This window comes from Halichoeres trimaculatus, unplaced genomic scaffold (assembly GCF_033239565.1).
Source record: "Halichoeres trimaculatus isolate MK-OKI-2021-1 unplaced genomic scaffold, fHalTri1.1 fHalTri1_scaffold_17, whole genome shotgun sequence".
Taxonomy (NCBI): domain Eukaryota; kingdom Metazoa; phylum Chordata; class Actinopteri; order Labriformes; family Labridae; genus Halichoeres; species Halichoeres trimaculatus.
Window position 1 is genome coordinate 29,685,757 of NW_027437195.1, and position 19,194 is coordinate 29,704,950.

A 19,194-nucleotide genomic window follows, 5' to 3' on the forward strand; every position below is an offset into this window, starting at 1 on the left:
CACAAAATAAAGCCATATTGGTAGGAACAGGGTTGAAGCCAATCAGTGGTGTAAAAGAAACAAAGCCAAAGCTTTACTGCTACAAACTGCAGTTCCTACAGCACAAAAAAATCTCCATTAACATTAATGTCATAAAGGTTTGGTTTGACTGCAGAAGTTAATTAATTTTTCTGATAAGAACATGCTGCAGAGATCCCTTCATCAGAAATGTTTATTCCATTCTGTTTTAATTTCTGATAACCTGGATGATGATGAGAAACTTGAGTTACCTCTTGGAGATGAGTGTGATCACTGGTTGATAAAGTCTGTGAAACGTTCATCGTAATAAGCACCGTCTGTCATGAAGAGAGACGACGCTCTCTTTCAAACACAAACACTGCCACAGAAGAGGATGATGGGTAACGATGAGAGTCGGAGCAGGACGATGAGATAAAGGCTCATGAGGAGAGAGGAGGAGCTGGATCTGAAGACGGAGAAAGGAAAGTGCTGAGGAGGCAGATCGCTCTGCAGCCGCTCCCTCCTGAGTGACAGAGCCAGTTCAGGCCTGACACACGCTCTGCTCTCCTCACGCTCCCAGAGGCCGCGTCGCAGCGCGCTCTACAACTTGTTTATCTTCATCGTGGAGGAGCGGTGAAGCAGCTGTCACGCTTCCCGAGAAGAAAGGAGCTAACAGAGAGGAGGAGGAGGACGAAGAGGAGTCCTGACTGCATCACTGTCTCTGTTCTGTGTTTACATGAAGGTAACAGCGGGTCAGATTCCTGCTGCGCGCAGCAAAACAAAAAGAGTCCATTGGCATAATTTATTCAGTTTGAAGAAGGGAACAGGAGAAGATGTGTCTCACTCGTTCCACGCTTGTTTTAAAGAGAGTTTGTGGATCAGGAAAACTCTGAGGAGCAGAAGGAGCTGCGCTCTTAAGACAGAGAGACTGAGTTTCTAGATCAGGGGTCTGCAACCTTCACTCTCAAAGGAGCCAGTTTCCCTCAGCTCACCTGGATTAAAGTCATCCAGGAGCCACAAAATCTACTTTATCTTCACAAGAAAGACAAAACCAGTGTATAAAACTCTATAAATAATGAAAACCTAATAAAAATATTATCTAAACAAGAAGTTTGCTGTTTTTAGAAAACTGTGATGTCTGTTATTTTATTCTCAATATAATTACAAGAATCTTAAAGAAAAAGGTTGAAAAAATGGTGATGTAACTGTCAAAACTTTAAAAAAAAACCAAATTGTAAAATTTCAAAAATTGCTAAATTTATCAAAACTGGAAAAAAAAAATAATATAAAATTGTTGTGAAAAAAAGAAATACAAAATAAAAAAAATACTTAATTTAAAAGTACTTAAAAATATTTTAATTAAATATAAGGGAATTAATTATTATAATAAATAATAATTAATAATTATAATTTACATAATTTGCAGAAGGTCAAGACATCTTGAAATTAGCAAAGACCAAAAAAATCCAAAATCGTTTTTTTTTTTATTTGAAAAAACATCATAAAATGAAAGTTAAAAAATTGCAGGTTTAACCAAATTTTTTGAATTTCAAAAATTCTGAAATTACTTGAATCTGCCAAAAAATTATAATAAAAATTTGTGATAAAAAATGCAAAAATTAAAAAATAAAAATCAAAAATTTGCAAAATTAATATAAAAGATTTTAAAGAATTTACAAAAAAAATGCAGAAATTTAAAAAATCTTGAAATTAGTAAAATTTTAAAAATGCAAAAACCTTTTCTTCTTTCTTAGAAAAAATATCAAAAATGAAAGTAAAAAAATTGCAAAAACATTTTTTGTTTTTTGAAAGCTTTATGGACAGATGTAATGCATGTAGTTTTAACAAAATGTTTTGATTTTTTTTTTTGTGTGTGTCAATGTGTTTAACCATCAATACCCACTGCAAGAAAAATAAAATTCTTTATTTCCATTTTTTTTTTAAAGCTACAAGGAGCCACTGCAAAGGAGTCAAAGGGCCACATGAGGCTCCAGAGCCGCAGGTTGAAGACCCTTGATCTACAGGTTTACTAAATGAAGTGTGGTTTAACTTTTTAACTCATTTAAAGCTTCATCAGCTGATTGTAGGTAAATTGTTGCTGTAATGAGCCTGAATCACACGTTGGGGACACATGAAAATGAGAATCTTGTCCTTTAATAAAGACGAGTTCCTTTCCAAAATTAATGCTTCCTCTGTGGGAGTTACAGCAGTCAGTCGAGGAAATGTGCAAAGTAAAGAAAGTTCTTCCTCCTGCGTCCTGTGCTGGTTTGTAAACAGAAGAAGAAAACATTTCTTAAAAAGCAGCTTCTTTAACTGAGGCTCTCATCCTCTCCCTCCTGAAGCAGCAGACCTGTTACTGAGAACTAATTGGGAAGTTTCTGGAAGGAACTACGTTGTGTTATGTGGGGCTAATTACGGCGCTGTGCAGAGCGGGTCAGCAGGATGTGCTAAAAGTACGTCCACAGGCTGTTCTGAAATTCTAAACAGAGGAAAAATTAACTTCCAATATGAAATGAATAATTAACGGAGACTCGGCTGAGCTGAAAATCCAGTGTTTGAGTTTCTCTGAATCTCCTGCAGGAATTAGAGTCATGCTTTTAAATTCAATATAATTTAAAGTTAAATTCTGACAAAGTGTTTTTTAAACTTTCTCATTATCTTAGTGCAAACATTAATAATTCCTCTAATTCAGGAAGGAGACGCTCTTAAGTCGTCAATTATAAAACTGCATCAAACAGCGAAGAGGGACTGAGAGACTCTCAGGGTTTATTTCTCCACGTTTACGTCCATTTATTTTCCTTTAGCGAGTGTGGTGGAGCGTCGTTTCCCCACAGAGCATTTTAAAAACTGATCTGAAAAAAAACACGATCAACAGAAATATTCATCCAGACTAAACTGACACAGGCCATAACAACCACAGGCGTTCAGCGTTAGGCAAATCAGGTGATGAGGTCACTTAGCGACTTCTAGAGAGCGTGACTTCTGGATATAGAAAACATGACGCCAACTTTGAGCGAGCAACTTTGACTTCCAGTGGATAGACTTTAAACGACTTGAACTTTGAGCAACTTCAACTTTGAGTGTCTTTGTCTGGGACTTAGAGCAACCAGACCACAGTCAAGCAACTTCAATCAGGGCTTCAAGTGACTTAGAGCGTCAGCTACTTCAACTTCCTGTGAGCAACTTTGACTCTGAGTGAGGAACTTCAACTTGGACTTTGAGCAACTTTGAACAACTTGGACAACAAGCAACTTTGATTTTGAAAGAGCAACTTTGATTTTGACTTTGAGCGACTTCAACTTGTAATTAGAGAGACTTTGCCTTGGACTTTGAGCAACTTGACCACAACTTAACTTTGATCAACTTGACCACAACTTGACTTAAAGCAACTTCAACTTGGGCTTTGAGCAAATCAGCCTTTCACTTTAAGAAATTTGGACTATGAGTGACTTCAACTTGGATTTCCAGAGGCTTGTCTTGGACTTTAAGCAACTTGACCACAACTTGACCCAGGGCTATTTCAACTTGTTCTTGGGGCAATTTTTGGGCAGCTCTGAGCTACTTTAAACAACTCTGAGTGGCTTTGAGCAACTTCAAGCAACTTAGAGTGACTTGGTGTGACAGCGACTTCAACTTCTAGCTTTGAGTGAGCAACTTAGACTTCAACTTTAAACAACTTCGACTGTGGGCATTTTGACTTTGAAACATTGAAAAACATTTAAACAACATTGAAAAAGCAACTTTGATTTCGACTTTGATTGCTTCAACTAGGACTTAGAAAGACTTTGCCTTGGACTATGAGCAACTTGACCACAACTTTGACTTTGACTAACATGACCACAACTTGACTTAGAGCAACTTCAACTTGGGCTTCAGGCGACTCTGAGCAACTTCATGCAACAGCTGCCTTTAACGTCTAGTGAGCAATTTTGACTCTGAGTGGGCAACTTCAAGTTGGACTTTGAGCAAATTAGACTTCAACTTTGAACAACTTTGACTATGGGCATTTCGACTTTGAAAGAGCAACTTTGATTTTAACTTTGAGTGACTCTTTGATCAACTTCAAGCAATTTTCAGTGATTCAGAGTGACTTTGTGTGACAGAGACTTTATCTTCTAGTGAGCAACTTTGGCTTTGAGTGAACAACTTAGACTTCAACTCCAAACAGCTTTGACTATAGGCATTTTAACTTTAACAGAGCAACTTCGATTTTGCTTTTGATTGACTTCTAGTTGAACTTAAAGAGACTTTGTGTTGGACTTTGAGCAACTTGACCTCAACTTGACTTAGAGCCACTTCAATTTGGACTTTGAGCAACTTCCAGCGACTCAGAGTGACTTTGTGTGACAGCAACTTCACCTTCTAGAGAGCAACTCCGACTTGGACTTTGAGCAACTTCAACTTAGACTTTAATCCAGCAACTCTGACAGCAACTCTGACATCAACTTTTAGTGACTTTGACTTTGAGCATCTTTGACTTTTATAGCGAGCAACTTCTGGCCCAACTTGGCCCGTTCCTCAACTTGTGATGTCACAAGTTGAGCATTCTGAACAGGTGTCAGACAGAGTGTTACCTGACAGAGGTGGTGTATTTCACAGTTTTAAAGTCAGTACTCCAAGCAATGATTTAGATTTTTTTTTATGGAAGAAAAACACAAAAATTATGTCTAAGCTTGAACATAAAATCCAGTTTAAGGCGATAAAATCTTGGACAGATCAGAAATCTGTAGATTCAGTCTCACTAAAGCTCGTACACCTGACAGCTGTGAAACCACAGCGCCGGGTCGATACGCCGCCATCAGCGCGTCCTTTAAACACGGACAGGATCTGCTGCCTGCATTTGGATAATTTACTTTGGACAACAGCGATCAATAATGTATGTTTCTATGTGTTTTATTTCATAAGCATCTATTATAGCTCAGGATGGAGCCAGAGGCCAATCAATGCCCAGCTGATCACGCTCACTCTCCAGGTACAGCTGGAGTGTGTGTGTGTTCCTGAACAGACTCAGCCAAAGGGCCCATAGATAAAACATATGAATATGTTCATTAATAAATAATAATCCATAAACTATGAACCTACAACACAAACAAAGACAGGCAGAGAAAAGTGCTGCTCAGAGCAGAGAGACTTCCTGCGAGGACGTCAGTGAGGAGCGGCTAAAGGGCACAGGAAATAATGAGGCTACCGGCGGGGTATGTATAATTTATGGTGTTTGAGGCACGCTGAGAAAAACACCTATTGAGCTAAAGAAATATGAAGTATGAAAAACAACTTAAGGAAAAGTAAACAACAACAGACTCTTAAAGGCCTGCCTCTGAAGGCGTGTTAGGTAATGGTTCTCATGTTTGGGTCACCAGTTAGTATGGTCACTCTCTGCTCCATAACACCGGAAGCTCTATGAGAAGTCGACTCTATGGTACATTACTGTTTCTGACAGCTGACCACAGAACAACAAGACATTTTTGTGCTGCTTACAGCTTTAATTTAGTGTTTAAAGAATGATAAGTCGTCTGAATGGATCTAAACACTGCTTCATCTGACAGAGTGAGCCCGCACATTTTAATGACATCACTGTAAATTGGTCTATACTCAGCTCAACAAATACTCCGTCAAACAGCAGAGGAGCTATACATCATATACATCATATATATATATACACTATAAAGTGTATAAAGATTGATACAAATATAAAATCTAGGAAATGATAATCTAAACCAGAAGTCTTTTGAATTTATGTAGTTGTGGGTGTGAGGTCTTAGTTAATCATTTTTAACGAGTTTGCAGAACTTCAAAAAAATAAATAAATAAAAAATTCCCAAAATGATGAAATTTCAATAAAAAAAAAAAGAAAAATTCCAAAATTGCGATGTTTAAAACATACCGAAAATTTTGAAATTATAAGAAAATATGCAAAAATTAAAAATATGTAAGAATTTGTATAATGGCAAAAAATGTAAAAAAAGAAAAAAAAAAAAAAAAAAGAAAATAAAGGAATTTTCCAAAATTTGCAACAGTATCAAAAATTTCAATAAATTGCAAAAAAATAAAAAATGTTACTAAGTTAAAAAAATTGCTGAAATTGAAAATAAAGAAATTTCTAAAATTAACAAACTTGCAAAAAGGTGGAAAAAAAAAATTAAATTTAAAAATATAGCAAACAGGTTGAAATGTAAAGAATGAGCAAAAAATTAATATTTCATATATTTAAGAATTTAAAACAATGGAAAAAAAAATAAAAACGAAATTTTTGAAAATTTGCAACATTAAAAAAAACTTTGATTTCAGATATTTAGAAAAATACATTTTAAGTTTGAGTTTATTTTAGGTACAAAAAAAAAAAAAAAATCAAAAATTTTCAAAAAAGGTTGAACTCTCAAAAGAAAATTGCCAAAATAAAAAAATGAAATTTCAAAAATTTGCAAAAACATTTCAAATTTTTGGGAAAAATTTCCTTAAGTTTCTATAGTAACACAAACATACAGATAAAAGACAGTCCTGACTTTTTTTTATAAAACAGTTAAAAAGAAACAACAAATGCTTTAAAGAATGAGATGTTAAATTAAGCAACTAACGGAGCCGGCTTACCAACAAATGTAGCATATTAGCTAGCTAGCCTCGCCTCTGTCTGATAGAACGTGACAGAAGTATAAATGATTTGGGAAAAAAACAAACCACGTATGAGGTTTTAGCATAAAAATGATCATTCCAGCTAAATCAGAGATGTAAAAGGACAAATGATGTGACCTGTGCCACTCTGACTTCCTGTGTGCTCATTGGTGTATCCTGACTCTGGTCCACAGAGGGAGGAACTTACCCTTTTGCGCAGGTTGCAGGTGAGGATGAGGTTACGTGAGAAGGAGTTGGCGAAGGCGGTGTAAAACTCCAACACTTTGAGCAAGGCTTCTCTCTTGATGACGTGGAGGTCGCAGTACGTGAGCGCTCTGACGTTAGCCGTGGCGTGAGCCAGGGTGGTTTCCTTCCAGAAGACGTCTCCGAAGACGTCACCTTTACCTGAGGGACACCACAAACAGGAGGAGGATTAAAACTTGATGGAGTGGAGAGAGGAGTTTTAATAATTCATTCATCTTTTGTTTTTTAAAGGGGACGGAGGAGGAAACACGGATGAAGCCCTGTGAGGGAGGCACTGACTGCAGGTAAAGACATAAAGTTACCCGTGTAAAAATAACCATCTGCATCCCTGCATACACCAAACACTCCTCTCTTCCTTTCCTTAGCAACAGTATCACCTGGCCAAGTCCCTAGCAACCAGAGCTGCAGATTTTCGCCTGCACACCTTCAGATGATGATGGGAAACAGAAAGTAACAGAAAGTAACGGGTTGAGCTGCTGCTCTGGGTTCAGATCAGGTGAAATGCAGGTGGAAAGATCGTAACAAGGCGAAGACATAAAGGCTGGGTGTGCAGTGTCAAAGAGAAGTCAGCTGCATTAAATGGATCCAGTAATCCACTACCTGATCAGTTCATCGAGTTTAGCCGCTGGAGGTGAGGCGGGTTTTTTTAGGAGCTGTCAATCAAAACGAACAACCGCTGTGAGAACGAAAGATCAGGAGAGCAGCAAAAACCTTTTTCTCCTGAACTTTCATCACAAAAACCAGCTGACATTTAAAAAGCCGTTCAGCTTTTTTTTTCTGCCAATCAAAAACAGCGTGAGAGTGGTTTTCAGCTTTAAGGGAGTCAGCTGGCGGCTGCGTGTGACCACAATCAGGAGCTTAATGGTCGAGTAATCTCACAGTCTGCTCCAAACTGTATCACTCAGACTCTGCTTTAACGCTGCGTGAAGTCCAGGAGATGGAGATCTCACTGTCTGTGCTCAGTCACCTGTTTGATCACTCAGTAAAGAGCTGTCATTACACATCTGCAGGGTCAACGAACCACCTCCAATTCAAAAAGTGAAATAAGATAGAGAAGACTCAGTGACAGTCTGGCTTTTACTGCTGTGTTTGTCTTCTGCTGTCTTTCATGATCTGAGCAGCGTCCGAGTGTTCAGATATCAGATAAAAGACGTGTTGTCTGTGGAGAGACTGCATAACATGATTGAACATGATTACATCACTGGTTAATGATGAGTAGCTGGGTTAAGTGGGTCACTTTCGTGAATTAGTACAGTTAATTAAGTAACATGTCACAGCATCCTGATCTTGCCTTTTCTTTAAAAAGAAAATGTTTCTTTTTTCTTTAGATGATTTTCCTTGAAAGAGAAATGTTCTTGTTTGAGGGATTGTTTCTTCTAAAAAAATCAAGACATGGAGGTCTAATACAGTGACAGCTGGTGAAGGAGGAATTTTGGCTTTTTTTTTATTTTATTTTAGATTTTTTCCTCTCAATTTTGGATTTTTTTTCCTCTTAATTTTAGTTTTTTTTTTCTCTTAATTTTGATCATTTTCCCTCTTAATATTGGATTTTTTTCTCTTAATTTGAGATTTTTTTTCCTCATAATTTTGGATTTTTTTCTCTTAATTTTTTTCTCTTGATTTTGGATTATTTGTCCTCTTAATTTTGGATTTTTTTCTCTTAATTTTTTTCTCTTGATTTTGGATGATTTGTCCTCGTAATTTTGGATTTTTTTCTCTTGATTTTGGATTTTTTTTCCTCTTAATTTTAGTTTTTTTCTCATAATTCAAAAATATTTTCTCTTAATTTTGGATTTTTTTCTCTTAATTTTTTTCTCATGATTTTGGATTTTTTTTCCTCTTAATTTTAGTTTTTTTTTTCTCTTAATTTTGATTATTTTCCCTATTAATGTTGGATTTTTTTCTCTTAATTTGAGATTTTTTTTTCTCTTAATTTGAGATTTTTTTCTCATAATTCAAAAATATTTTCTCTTAATTTTAGATTTTTTTTCTCTTAATTTTGGATTTCAAATCAAATTTCTTAGTTATAAAAAAACAGAATAATAACTTTGCCTTAAAGTGTCAGATCTTAGGGTTAAAAGCTGAAATTTTTATTTTTTCTGTCTAAATCCTGAGATTAAAGTCAAAATTTTGACCGTTCTTCTAACCTAATGCAGACCTGAAAGTCAGATTCTGAAAAAGAAAATACTTTTTTTCATTTCTGTTTGTTTTTTTTTTTGGCCGCACATCAAAAACGAACTCTCGACAGTGGCCCTTTGCTAGCATGTGCAGTTGTCTTGTTTCCTGTTGGAGATCTAGTGTTGTGGATAAAATAAAATATTATTAAGGATAGTAGAGATGAAGTTGACATGTTGATTTTTTATGTGGCAGAAATACAAAGATACAGTCATGGGTTTTTAAGGAGTGTTTTATAATTAAAAATCAAAGACCTGATCCTGGACTTGGACCATGAATTAATCCCGTCCATGAGTTTCGTCTCCTCTCTGAAGTTTCCACAGCTCCAAGCTTTGACCGTCCATCATGATCTGCTTTCTTTCACCGGTCTCAAACCGTCTGCAGCCACCTGGACACTTGACTCATCAAGAGCCAGCATAAATTCCTCATGCTAATCCATGCTAATCTCCAGAGCAGATGAACGCATGTTGACAGTTTTCGGCGTCTCCTGGGCAACGCAACATTTGTTGAGTGATGATAACGAGAAGAGGACAAAGACTCATAATGAGAGGCAGCAGCAAATGTTTCATGAGTCTTTGGAAGCTGCTGAGTGTTTCAGACCAACTGGTTTCTGGTGTTTGGTCAGAGTCCACCAGGCTCCAGCCTCAGGTCTCCACCCGCCCTGAGCAGACCTACTCCTCCTGTAGTTACTGCAGTTAATCAGGACTCAAATCTGTGTCAGACCTGCCACAACCATCAGCTCAGCGCTTTCCTGACAGCTGACCTGCATAAGAGGTGACTAAAAGCAGTCCACACTGTCCACGAGCTGTCAAAACAGCCCGAGGAACAGACGCACGACGCCTCCAACAGACCGCCACAGCACGCCAACAGCAAGTCAGCCAGCCAATGAGTGAGTGGATCCATGTCAACTTTCCTCCTCTGCACACCGAGGGTTCATCTCAGTCCCAACCCGGGCAGATACACTCGTCTGAATGAGCTCCCAGGAGATCTGCAGCTCCTCGCCAATTAGGCGTCAACATGTGGACACGGTCACACGCACTGAGAGGTCGTGGAGGTGTTGATGGCTGTGTGTGACTCCACCGCGGGGTTAAAAATGATGCTGTCAGGAACAGGTGGGTACAGGAAGGTGGGCGCTGTCACCCTATGGGTGGGTTTAGTGACGCTGCTGAGGCCAAGGTGGACGTCTGGACCAGAGGGTCCAGGAACTTTAGGTTCTAGCTGAAACATTCCCCAGAACTAAAACGTTCCTGTTGACCATTGTTGGTCTGTTATGAAGAAAAAATATAAGTTATTACAAGGCATGTCAGTTTGTCAGAGCTCAGTTTGTAACAACTACCCCAAATGACATTCAAAAAAATGTAATAATTGACCAAAAATGTAACCATTCGTTACATTTTGGGCAAAAAGTTTTAATATTTTCTCATCAGGGCTTCGTTTCATTCGGGGTAAGTAATCACATTTTGGGTTTTAATACATTTTGGGCTCAGCACTTTTGTTAAATTAAAGGGATAGTTCAGTTTTTTTGAAGTGGGGTTGTAAGAGCTCTATGTGACCACTAAGGACATTAGATACAGTAGAAAGTTGTCTCCTCTCCTTCAGTAAGACACAAACTTTAATCGATGGTGACGAGGAAATAGACGCTAACAGGGAGAGACTGTACCAAATTCAAAGGCTATTTTCTCTGTCTACAAGAACTAAAATCAAAAAGTAATACCACAGTTTAAGAGTACGCTACATTGAATAATTTTGAAGTGCATTAAGTCTTTGGAAATATAAACATTTATTAACATCCGTGGATGTTTCCTCTGTATTCCTTTCAGTCACCATCTGTAGCAGCTCTTCTTCTGTGTGCTCCACAAAGAATCCCATGTTTGGGAGTCATTAAACCAAGTCAATCACAGCTGTGTGTCATCTTATTTATTCCTTAATAACTAAATGTCTAACCTCGTTCTGATGGTGGGGGGCTGACGGACCTCGTTGACCTTTGAAACCAGCTCAGTTTGAAGTTATTTACAGAAAGGAGGTCATCAATAAGCTCCATTGATTTTTTACTGGCCCACTGTGGGAGACTTTATCACCTACTTTAAGTCCAACCTACTTATCCAGGATGTCATAAAGGAGAACAGTCACATTAGTTAAAGGGGGCTCAATCCTCCTCTGTTATTACTTAGGGAGAAAAGTGTTGGATTTCTTCTTCGCCCTCTGTTTCAGAGAATCCTCCTTCCAGCCAATAGTGATGAGTCACGCGGTTTTACAGAAACTGGGATAGACGTTTTGTTTGTGTGTACACCAGGATCAACATCCTGACAAATGAGGTGATGATGCTGGATGCTGCTGCAGCTTGTATCCCCCATCAGCAGAAAAAGCAATTGCCTGTGGGCGGCCGTGCACCCTCGCACTGCTTTATCTGGCACTGCAGCTCGCCAGGCGTCGGTCCGGTAAGACGCATTTCAGGCGGCTGCTTTCAGCTGATGCTGCTCTTACTCCTGTCAGACCATTATCTGGGAACACTGAGTGGGTGGGGAGAGCTGAGCGCTGCTGTGACTCGGATATCCACTGAGAGCTGCATTAATCCTGCTTATTATCAGAAGTACTGTTAACATTTAAAGCAGCTTTTTAAATAACGGCGCAACTTGACGCTGAACAAATGTTGTCCCTGCCGAGGATAAATCTGCAACACGTCACACTGATGAATGATTAACGAGACGTACTCGTTACGTTCACTGAGGAAAAAAAGTTTAATTGAGCTCCTTCTGTTCTCAACATGAGCAACTTTATCCGCTGAAAGTCCCAACATGAGCAGCACGTTATTAATCACAAGCACTTTCTCTAATGAGGCTTTTAATTAAGATAACTGATGAATTATTATGCTGCATCTTCACAGCACACGCACACTGTTTGCATGAGCTGGGATTCATGAATTATTCTGCTGGAAACAGATATTTGGACCATAAATATGCAAATATCTGCAGCACAGAGCTTTAAAAAGTGGTAGCCGATACGAGAGCCAGGGCTTCCTGCGCAACAAAATATACAACAGTGATGGAAAAAGAGCAACAAGTCTAACAAGAGAGACTGCTCTCCTTCTTTTGTTAGACTCATCTCAGCATGAAAACAGAAGAGACGTCAGATAGAGACGTTTGAGATCTTTGTAGAAGTAATTCAGAGACAAAAACAGAAAAATACACGAAATATCAACCAAAACCATGATGCCATAATTTGTGGTTCCACAATCCTCGATTCAATAGACTCTTTTTACATCATTTTGTATCAATTGAACAAAGCAAAAAAAATGTAACCTAAAGGAACAAACTTGGCATATAGACTATAGGTCAAAAAATCCATCTCCCCAGTCATTCCAGATGGGCTGTGGCAAACTTATAAAAATAAATCCACCTGGTAGAAATGTTTCTCATGTCTGATTGTTGTGGTGATTTGAAGATATCATTTGGCTGTCTTGTATTCAGGTCCTCTTTTTTCTGAAAAGTTTCATTTTCATTAGTTATAAGAGGTTAAAAATGAGGTTTTGCGTCATGTTTAATGATGATTGACAGCTGACGTTCTTGTGTATTTTTTCAGGGATTGTAAAATATGTCAGGAGGTAGAGTCAAGAAGTGATTTGATAAAATAATTTTCCGACTAACGGGCCTTCTGACGATAAGCCTGGCTCTTGTAACATGATATAAGTTCATGTGACAAAATACAACAACTTGACTTGGCATAACGTGATGTGACATGGCATAACTAAATGTAATGGTATGGAATGTAATACCACCCAATAAAAACTTTAAGTAATGTAATGCTACATGATGAACCATGAGCTGACACAACTTAATGTGACAAAACTTATTGTATTGTAATGTAATGGCATCAATCTTAGCAAAATGGAACTTGAAGAAATGTGACAAAACATTACACGATGCAATGCAACATGATGTGACACAACTTAAAAGAGCTGGGAGGAGTTTCTGAGTGATCCTGAAAAAGTCTCTTTTCTTGATATCTGCCTGATCCAAATCCACACTTTAAAATGAGATTATCAACACTAATATGGGTCATTCCTAAGGCAAAAACACAGGCCAAAGACAGAAACACAAACCAAATCACAAGCTAAAGGCTAAAACACAGACTAAAAGCTTTAACACAGATTAAAGGTTAAAACAGATGCAAAAGGGCAAATCACAAGCTAAAGGCTAAAATATGAGCTAAGGGCTAAAACACGAGCTAAAGGTTAAAACACAGGCTAAAAGCCAAAACACAGGGTAAAGGTTAAAACGCACGCTAGAGGCTAAAACATGAGCTAAAGGCTCAAAGACAGGCTAAAAGCTAAAACATGAGCTAAAGGCTAAAACCCAGGTTGTGCTAATGTTGATTCCAACCCACAGTCAGCAGTGATGGTGATGGTGGACACTGGAGCCTAACTATCAAACAGAAAAAGAACAGAAGAGCAGAAGAAAGATAAACAGGAGAGAGATAGAGCACGAGCTAAAGGCTAAAACATAAACTTAAGGCTCAAACACAAGCTAATGGCTAAACTACAGGCCAAAAACTATTGTAAAATCTAAAGGCAAAAACATGGGCCAAAGGCTTTAACACCAACTAGAGACCAAAGACACAAGCTAAAGGCTAAAACACAGGCTAGAGGCCAAAAAAAAAAACAGGCTCATGGCTAAAACACAACTTTCAAGTTTAATCACACGCTAAGGGCTACAAAAAAACATATTCTAAAGGCTAAAACCAAAGCTTTAGGCCAAAAATACAAGCTAAAGGCTAAAATACGGGCTCAGGGCCAAAAAACAGGCTTATGGCTAAAATACGACCTTAAGGTTAAATCGCAGGCTAAAGGCTAAAAAAAAACACATTCTGAAGGCTAAAACCTATGCGAAAGGCTAAATCATGAGTTAATCTCATTGTGCTAATGTTGTCTCCAACCCACAGTCAGCAGTTATTCTGCAGTGGTCTGTTCAAACTTGAGAGTCTATCAATAAAATGAAGAGCCAGGTTACGTTAGCTCTGCTTGGTGAGGTTGGAGTTGGTAGATGAGCTCTGGTAGGACAGAACCAGGATTCACTAACGTTACATGTTACAGACACGTCTCAGAGCACCGGGCTGTGAGGAGAGAGAAATATAGCAGCTGCTAAAAACTACGCTACAAACTGACAACGTTAGCTTGTTGTCAGGTTTAAAATATACCCTGTTGGTATAGTTTAGTGGTTTAGTGTCATGTTGTGTTGGATGAAGTATTGTTTTACTATGGTTTGGTGTCATACCACATTGGGAGGAACTTCAAGACAACAAGACAAGGTCAGCTCCAGGGCCTAAATTAAAATGTAGAGCTTGTTCTTGTGCTAAGTTACACCTGGTGTGAAATAAAGGAAAACAAGGTATTTCTATCTTAGGTGACACGTGTCAGTTGTTACATCGAACGAAAAAAGCAACTCATCGCTTGCTCAATCGCTCCATCAGAGCTCGTTTCTGTGTGGATAGAAGGCCAGACTGAGAGTCCTCTCCTCATAACTGAGCATGAATAATGGATCCACAAACCAATCAGCTCATCATTTGGGCAGAGGAACAACCAAAAGATAATAAAGGAATAAATAAGAGGCTGAGAGAGCACGGTCATCTGTTAATCCAGATTTCCTTCCGTAGGCCAAAAGACCAACAGTTTATCAAAGCTCTGATAGAAACAGGCCAAAATGTCCATGTGACAAACATTAGGGAAACAAATTACTTACAAGAACAATTCATTCTGCTCATGAACTCTAAGAAGAGCAAAAGAGGACAGAGATTAAACCTTCAAAGTGTGAGTTTAGCTCTTTAATTTGGCTGTTGTGTTTTGTATCTCTATTCTGTAAGTGCTTGAAAAACAAAAAGCCACAAAAATGATTAAAGTGGATCAATAAAGCCCAGGACAGAGAACGGGATCATGGATCTCAAAGCAAATTAGCTTTTTTTGTCCATTTGCTGTGAACATTCAGGCCAAGAATGGGGAGAGACAAATGATAAAAAAAAAGCTGCGTTCAGGATTTTTACTCAAGATAGCGACACAGGCGTATCAAACTGAGCATCAGAAACAATCGGTCTTAAATGCACCAGGCTGTTACCTCGTGACATATCAGACAGTTTGATGTAGCTAAAGCCTTTCTTTTGCACGTCATTGGTTTACAAAGAAGTACTCAGGAGCTAATCTAGTACAGTAACTGTATCAGAAATGTTGACTTTACATCACTTTAAACAACAGAGTCACAGGCAAAAAGTTGAGGCTGAGGTGAGATTTAAATGTCTTGGCAAGAAAATGCAACCTGATCACTCTTTACCAAAACAGAGTTGTCACAAAAAAAAAAAGTTTTTTCATAGTTTGAACAAAATAAGAAAAGACCGTTAGATTCTAAAACTGTATTTTGTAAAAGTTTATAAACTTTTCATTCATAAATGTAATGTCTGCTGTAGAGTTGGCTTCTTTAAAGAGACAGCGAGGAGTTTCTAAGTAATCCTGAAAAGGTCTCCCTTCTAGATATCTGCCTGATCCTAATCCACACTTTAGACTGAGGTAATAAGCACCTATTAAAGATTTTCCTGGGGTAAAAACATAAGGTAAAGGCTGAAACACAGGCAAAAGGCTAAATCACAGGCTAAAGCCTAAAACACAGGCTAAAAGTTAAAACTTAAGCTAAGGGCTAAAACATGAGCTAAAGGGGTAAAACATGAGCTAAAGGCTAAAAGGCTGGCTAAATGCTTAAACATGGGCAGCACCAATTTGGGTTATTGGTAAGGCATAAAAATAACACACATGCAAAAGGCTAAATTAAGAGCTAAAGGCTAAAACCAATCCAAAAACGCAATCCAAAAATTTGGTACAAGCTAAGACTAAAGCACTGGCTAAAAGTTCAAACTTGAGATCAAGGCCAAAAAACGGGCAAGAGGCTTTAACATAGACTTAAGGTTAAACACATGCTAAAGGTTAAAACACGGGCCAAAGGCTAAAACATGAGCTAGAGGCTGAAACACTGGCTAAAGGCGTAAACATGGGATAAAGGTTAAAACATGAGCTTAAAGCTTATTCACGAGCTAAAGGCTAAAACATGGGTTAAACTGTTTGTGCTAACGTTGATTCCAACCATAGTTAGCAGTTATGGTGATGGTGGACACTGGAGCCTAACTGTCAGACAGAAAAAGGACAGAAGAGCAGATGAAAGATGAACAGGAGAGAGATTGAGCACCAGCTAAAGGCTAAAACACAAGCTAAGGGCTCAAACACAAGCTAATGGCTTAATTACAGGCCAAAAACTATGTTAAAAGCTAAAGGCTAAAACATGTGCCAAAGGCTTTAACACCAACTAAAGGGCAAAGACACAAGCTAAAGGCTAAAACACAAGCTAAAGGTTAAAAAACAGGCTTATGGCAAAAACACAACCTTAATCTTACACAGGCTAAAGGCCAAAAAAAAAAACACATTCTATAGGCTAAAACACAAGCTAAAGGCTCCAACACAGACTTAAGGACAAAACAAGCTAAAGGCTAAAACAAAAGCAAATGGCTAAATTTCAGGCCAAAAAACTATGGTAAAAACTAAAGGCTAAAACATGAGCCAACGGCTTTAAAACCAACTAGAGTTAAGACACATGCTGAAGGCTAAAACACAGAATTAAGCCGAAAATACAAGCTAAAGGCTAAAACACTGGTTAAAGGCTAAAAATACAAACTTATGGCTAAAACACAACCTTCAGGTTTAATCACAGGCCAAGGGCTAAAAAGACACATTCTCAAGGCTAAAACACAGGCCAAATGCTAAAACCCACGTTAATGTGTTTGTGCTAATGTCTATTCCAACCCACAGGCAGCAGTTATTCTGCAGTGGTCTGTTCAAACTTGAGAGTCTATCAATAAAATGAAGAGCCAGGTTACGTTAGCTCTGCTTGGTGAGGTTGGAGTTGGTAGATGAGCTCTGGTAGGACAGAACCAGGATTCGCTAACGTTACACGTTACAGACACGTCTCAGAGCACCGGGCTGTGAGGAGAGACAAAGTTAGCTTGTTGTCACGTTTCAAAGTGTAGCTCTACCTAACTGTTGATAAATACCTTACCTCCTAGAGCTAGATCTGGGAAAAAGTTGACTTGAACAAAGAAAAGTAGAGTTAAAAGTCTTTACAGTCCCTTCAATATGGGTTTTAATGGGGTTTAATTTATTTTTGAAGCAGGACTGAAGAGTTTAACTGACAACACATATCAAGCTCACAGCTAAGCCCTGCTGGAGAGTTAAACTTGGGAATTCAACATCATGGACTCAGTCAGTGTTCTTTTCTTGAAACCCAATCTCACCATCTGCCTGATTTTAGGAGATCTTGAAAGTTAGTGAAAGTATTTTTTCGCCAACTGCTTTTTCCAAATCTGAGATTAACACTTAAGGTTTGAATTCAACTTTTTATTAATTCTTTGATTCAAGTTTGAAAAGTTTGCTTTTAGAGTCCAGACTGGAGGAAGAACTCTGCTAACTGAGCTAACAGGGCTAACAGGGCTAACAGCGCTAACTGAGTACTGAACATTCTGACGCTTCCACAATCTGCATCTTTTTCATCAAGTCAGAACGAATTCACTGACGTCTTCATTATCTGCTCGTTCTCACTTCAAAGCAGCCCGTGAGTGAGTTTGGTTAGGGACTGAGCGCCTGGTGCATGATGGGAAATGAGGAGGTTATTACTTATGAGTGTTGACTGGAGCTGCCACAGTATTGCCTTGTTACTGAGGGAGAAGTATTGTGCTTTTTGTGTTTACGTGTGTGTGCTTTGCTTGTCAGATGTTGTGTATTAAGATGCTGTGGGCGTGTGTGTGTGTGTGTGTGTGTGTGTATTTAGATCTTTTATTGGGCCCTGAGAGGAAACTCATTTTCACAGCCTGTACATGGAGACATTAAAGAGCAGTAATGAAGAAACACACACCATCATCTGTATATGTACTTCTGCTGCCTGAGTGTGTGTGTGTGTGTGTGTGTGTGTGTGTGTGTGTGTGTGTGTGTGTGTGTGTGTGTAGCTTTGTGTGACCACCTGATGCCATCGGACACTAATGAGAGCAGAGTGTGTTACAGCCTCAGGGAGCAGCCTGGGGAAATCAGAGGCTTTAAAACCATGACCAAGGCTTCTTCTTCTTCTTCTTCTTCTTCTTCTTCTTCTTCTTCTTCTTCTTCTTCTACTGATCCCTCCTTCCTCCTCCTCAGCTTCTTCTTCTCTGGCTCATTTAACTCGTGTTTGATGCTCAAAACTCCGTCTCTGTAGCTCTCCCTAAATACTGTCCATCCAAAAACATCTTTTCCAATGTTTTAACTCCTCTTAGCCTGGTTCTGATTAAATTTTTTTCTGATCGAAGATTTCTGGTCAGCTGTTTCCATGTGACGTGATCTATTTCAGTCTGGTGTTTACATGTGCCACAGCATTTAAACAGAACAACACTGTAAAATCTAACTTTGATCCTTACTTAAGATAAAGAGGGATTGTTACTGATGTCTGCTCAATTTGTTGACTATCCTAGTTTACACTCAGTTCAAGCTGTATAAACCGAACTTATCCTTTAATATAAATTTCTGTGATGAAAGAAATAAACTCATTGGGCTAAAGTTACCTTCACTGAAATGCTGTGAGTGCAGATTATTGAAAATCTTAAATATATAAAAAGAAGGGTCTGAATAGAAACAATAGTTAATTTAAGTAGGTGTAAGATGGGGATAACAGACATGAATGGTTTTAAAAAGAGGCCATAATAATAATAATAATAATATATATATATATATATATATATATATATATATATATATATATATATATATATATAAAACAAATAAAAATAAATATTTTAAATTAAAAATTTGTTTACAAGCAATAATGATAATAATGTAAAAATAATGTAATTCCACCTTTGAGCTATAGGGGGGCTTTAGCTAGTAGGGAAATGTGACACACACATTCTGCTAACAGGGCTAACAAGGCTAACTGAATACATTAGTCTTAGTCACCGATTGTCTGAGTAACAGAATTAGAAGTTTGATGGTGGTTAAATCAGAATTTACCATCATCAAACCCCAGAGGAACATGAAGGAAGTCGTCAGCTATCCACTCCTGACTTGTAATTTCTCCAGATTAACCCCTTATTTTTTAGGTC

The 19,194-nt window shown here is 38.2% G+C and overlaps 1 protein-coding gene across 2 annotated transcripts in view; it reads right to left on the reverse strand.

Annotated features, from left to right (window-relative positions):
* Nucleotides 1-19,194, reverse strand: part of kcnh5b (potassium voltage-gated channel, subfamily H (eag-related), member 5b) — a 167,061-nt gene that overhangs the window by 32,217 nt on the left and 115,650 nt on the right. For both annotated transcript variants that reach the window (XM_074692016.1, XM_074692017.1), the window contains exon 12: nucleotides 6,815-7,011. In XM_074692016.1, coding sequence (XP_074548117.1) covers nucleotides 6,815-7,011 — 197 coding nt within the window. The remainder of the gene's footprint in view (nucleotides 1-6,814; nucleotides 7,012-19,194) is intronic.